The following is a 4,795-nucleotide window of genomic DNA, read 5'->3' on the forward strand; positions in this document are numbered from 1 at the left end:
CCCACACCATCCCCCACACCCCACATACCCACAGGCCCCCACAAACCTATACCCACCCCCCATGCCTTACACCCCTCCCACAATGTACAAGACTTCATTTTAAACTATTATACAATCACCTCTATGTACACTACACAAACACATGAAAATCAGGACAAAAATATTTTTTGAAATCAAATTAATGAATGTTGTAGATGTTTGAATAAAATTTGGGTAATTATATTCTAAATATTATATTAGAATATTATTTGGTATTTTTCTGGTCCTGAGATGGCAAAATCCCTTGCTGAAAGGAGTATTTTCGAGGACAAGGGAAGGGACTTCTGTTGGCAAAGGTCAGGGGTTAGGGGGCATGACATCTGGTCACAAGATGGCGACCGGAGGGTGGGGCACCTGTCAAGGGGCGGGCCTACCCATGCAGCCCACAACAACTTGCCAAAACTCTGTAAGCAGTCCTCCACTTGGGGCCTACCCATGCAGCCCACAACAACTTGCCAAAACTCTGTAAGCAGTCCTCCACTTGAAATAATTGCCTGCTCCTGGCATATGTACATACCCTAAGTCTTTAACTCATGGAGCTACACAATTGTTCACAAGACTCAACTGTTTAGGATCCTAACACAAAAAGGTACACACTGATCCAGAGAGAGACACCATCAAAAGGTACACAGGTTAGTATACCCTAATGACAATGAAACTATACAAAATAAAGTTGCAGGATGTGAGATTAAGGGGTATGGCCCAAACAGGTGACATTAGCACTGTGGCTTAGCTATCTGAGTTTTATGGTCTGGTGATCATCGAAATCCATTGGTCATTGTTTCTCATCATGAGTGAAATTATTTTATTCTAAAATCTTACCCGTGAAATTATTTTATTCTAAAGTCTTACCCGTGCTTTTTGCTCCATTTCCATCATTAGTCTTTCATGTTGCTCTGCTATCGCCAGCGTTGCAGAATGGACTTTCTGGTATATCATCTCACCTTCCCTTGTCTGAAATGTGAACAGCCCTTCTCCTGTGTCACACATCCTAGTATCAGATTGAAAAGAGAGCAGAAGGAAAATATAATCTGAGGACTTTTTATAACACTTGGGCAAAAATTTAAGAGCTCATCCTCCTGTTAGAAATGTTATCACGGTGTTCACAGTTAAATGTATGGCATTTTCAGCCTCTGCATGGCTACTTCTACTAGTGAAGACAGAGATATTCTAAGGGCCTCATTGTATGGGACATTTAACACATGATTTATCTGAGATTGTAATAAGCATTACTGTGACATATTAAAAGTTTGAATGTGCTCTGAGTAGTCACATGGTAATGCTTATTACAATCTCAGTCCACTCTGGGCAGGTCTGGAGACAGCTATGCTCCCCCACCCCTGACGCAGCTTGAATGACTGCTTGTGAGCATGTGCAACCCCCGCAGCTGAAGCTCATGCCCTCCCCTGTGCATGCCCAGCACTACCCAGTCCAGGAGCACCTGCCTTCAACATGCTGGGGCAAGCTGGGTTTCTGCCACAGACAGCAGGTGGAGGGAGGCATGGGGAACCAAGCCTGGGAGAGGGCTCCTGCCACTGGATCAGCACCTGCTGATCTGTGGGCAAGCTGAGTCTGCTGCTGGCAGCCTCAAACCACCTCCAGTACTGTGCTGGAACCAACAATCAGTTGTCAGTCCCAACCCTGGCACCTCACTGGAGTCTCGGATCTGTATCGTCTCCCTGGAGCAGTCTAACAATAGCTGAACAAGTGTTACTTAATATGATCTAGAGATATTCCTTCCACAAAAAGTCATAACTTTGTTACAATATGATCACACTTACCATGTATTTCACTGTTTGAACATAAAGATACTAACATTTTAATTGCAGTTAACACATCTTAAGCATAACATAAAACATGGCTCTAAGAACCATGTGAATGTGTAACTTTGACAGTGAGATGTGTAATTTTAAATTGAGATTTCATCTTTTTGTAAAAAAAAGAAAAAGCATAGGCATCTTGCCAAAAAATAAGAAACCCGTGATAATGCAGCTATTTCAGGCATTGTCTCAGATGTGAGTACTGGTGAGTAGGAATTTCAGTTAGTACTTTTAGCCACTTAATTGGTGCAAAATGTTCAAGGGACATCATGCTTTTGAAGTGTACCAGTGTTCTATTAAAATGTGAACTTCAAACATGCTATAATTGCCTCACACTGCAAGATGCTATATTGAGAGCTGGCATTAAAAGGGTTACTGCTCATATTGATTAAATACATTTGCACTAGCTTCTGTTGTCATTCAGGATGAGTATATATTCCACACATGAAAATAATTTCTATTATACCATGAGTAAAATGATGCAAATGTAATCTATTATACCATGAGTAAAATGATGTAAAAAAGTGCTCTTTCTTAGTTAGGCTAGTTGCTTTGCTGTCTCTCTCAGACTTTCTAGTGATCTTGCAATGAACAAAAAGGTGTGTTAGTTAAGATGAATGAATGAGCCAAGAATGTTTTCAAATCTGAATAACATCCACGGCTCCGACAATCTTGCATGCATCTCCATTAAAGACCAACATCTGAGTAGTTAGATGTCCAACTCTGCTTTGTGCACGCAAAAATCTGTTCCTGCAGGATTTGAGTACTGGTGTGCAAAATTTTACAGGCCAAATTGAAAACTCATTGTTAATTTTGTCCCATATTATCAATTAAGAAATTTAGTATGATTAAAAAAGTATTTGATTTTCTCAAATTCTTAGAAATATGAATAATGAATATTTTCTCTTAAACTTAGTAAAACTGAGATTTTCAAAACAGACTAATGATTTTGGTTGCCTAAATATTTTGATATCCAGTTAAAATCAAAGTTTATTGAATGCCTCCAGGACACTAATTACTAATTACATTTTGTAAAATTACATTTTAAATAGGTACAATTGTCACAAAATTATTCTTTTTCATTGTAATTTGCAAGAAAATCCTTGAAATTTTTTAAATAGCTGGTATTAGTAAACTCTTTCCAATTCAAATTTTCAACCTGATATATTTGATATCAAACCAGATATTTATATAAAAAGGCTGATGAATACCAGCCCTGGTTAAAGATTTTTTATTTCCCAATATGTGTACACAAACAATTGGAAAATTCAATATCCAAAGAGAAAAGCAGGCAAAATATATGAAAGGCTACTTGGAAGTATAATAGTTAGAATAGTCCAGAATCACTGTAATATACTGTAGATAACACCAGGTCCAAAACCTAGCCAACCAAGCAAACACATAAAAAACCAAATCAAACCAAACCAAACCAAACGAAACCAAAACAACAAGTGCCCCTGCCCCACTCCCTCCATCACCATGAGGGACTGGATCTGGGCCCCAATGCTCCTTCCCTCCCCCACAATCCTTCACCCCCACAGACTTATTGGCCAGACACTGCTCTCCAAGCTGCTGGACTGCATATTGGCTATTGGATTGGTATCAACCGATATGGCTGGTTAATAACCAGACATTAGTATCAGCCAAAAAATTATTAGTGCACCCCTAATATAAACACTGAAAAGTGTTTAAATACTTAGCCACAGTTCTTCAAAAAGCTTCTGGTAGAAATGAAATGTCTCAAGAGTTTTGAGATATTATAACAACAGTTTAGATCCCTTAAGGCACTGTACAGCTGGCACTTATTTTTTGTGCAAAGAGATCTTAATAAAATGCAACTAGCATGAAATGGCAAGTCTGGAAAATTGATGAGTTTCACAAACTAGAGCAAAGTATGACTTCTGTATTGGTTTCAGATGAGGGGAAAAAGTCTAATAGGGATAACAACAAGGAAAGAATCAGGAGGTTTGATTAAGATTCAAGAGGTAAGCTACTTATTTTAACAAAGGAAAAAAATATCACCAGCCAGTGCAGATATAATTGTATTTTATATCCTTACTATTCAACTGAAATGGAGGATAACATTTTGAAGGTTGTGTCTTCTAGTTGGAATGGGAAAGTGTAGCCCAAGATGTATAATGTCAACATCAGAAATCTACTTATGGCAACTATCCAGTACACATACTGGTTGTTTCCCTGGCTAAGAAGTTATATATATAGAAATGCTCAGAAGCAAAGGAGAAAACATTATGGGTGTCTCTCTAAAGAACTCAGCTCCCTCAACTCCCTTTGAAGTCAATGGTAATTAAAAGCTTTCAACAGCTAGTAGGAAGCACTTAGCATCTTGTAGATCCTATAAAAAGAAAATTATTGTTTGGAAATAACTGGTGGAATAAAGCTCCCTTTCTTCCATATAGGATTATTATTGACACTTATTCTGCCAAAGAGGCACTTACTATCTTTACTCAACTCCAAGACAAGGATTTTCTTCCCTATTCCACATACGAAAAAAGGAAGCCTCAGCTTAGAATCGAGTATTAAGTGAAAATACAGTGCCTACAGCTAGAGGAGGTGGGAGGAATCCATTAAGCAATGAGACCCAGCACAGAACCAGGACCTAGTAGGAGACCCAGAAGACAGCCAGAGGGTTGTGAAGGTTCCCACACAGAGACAGAGAGAACATGGGACATAAGTTGGAACCAGGAAGCAGAACGAGACCCAGCACAGAGCCAAAGAGCAACTCGGGACCCAGGGGGGAGCCAGGGAGTGGCAAGACATTGCAGCTTGAGACCCAGCACAGAGGCACCTTTCAGTACAGCATGAAGTGGTCGAGGCCTGGGAGGCCAGGCACTGTTGAATGGCAAGTAACAGGGGTGACAAGCAGTGGTGGGGGCAAGTAGCTGTGGGACAGCCATCGGGGGGGGGGAAGTTGTGAG

At 39.9% G+C, this 4,795-nt stretch overlaps 1 protein-coding gene across 1 annotated transcript in view; it reads right to left on the bottom strand.

Annotated features, from left to right (window-relative positions):
* DOK6 (docking protein 6) overlaps positions 1-4,795 on the bottom strand; it is a 388,437-nt gene that overhangs the window by 151,026 nt on the left and 232,616 nt on the right. The window contains exon 6 of the mRNA XM_019518785.1: positions 892-1,030. Coding sequence (XP_019374330.1) covers positions 892-1,030 — 139 coding nt within the window. The remainder of the gene's footprint in view (positions 1-891; positions 1,031-4,795) is intronic.

Source organism: Gavialis gangeticus, unplaced genomic scaffold, assembly GCF_001723915.1.
Source record: "Gavialis gangeticus isolate Ggan-Ray unplaced genomic scaffold, GavGan_comp1, whole genome shotgun sequence".
NCBI classification, from domain to species: domain Eukaryota; kingdom Metazoa; phylum Chordata; order Crocodylia; family Gavialidae; genus Gavialis; species Gavialis gangeticus.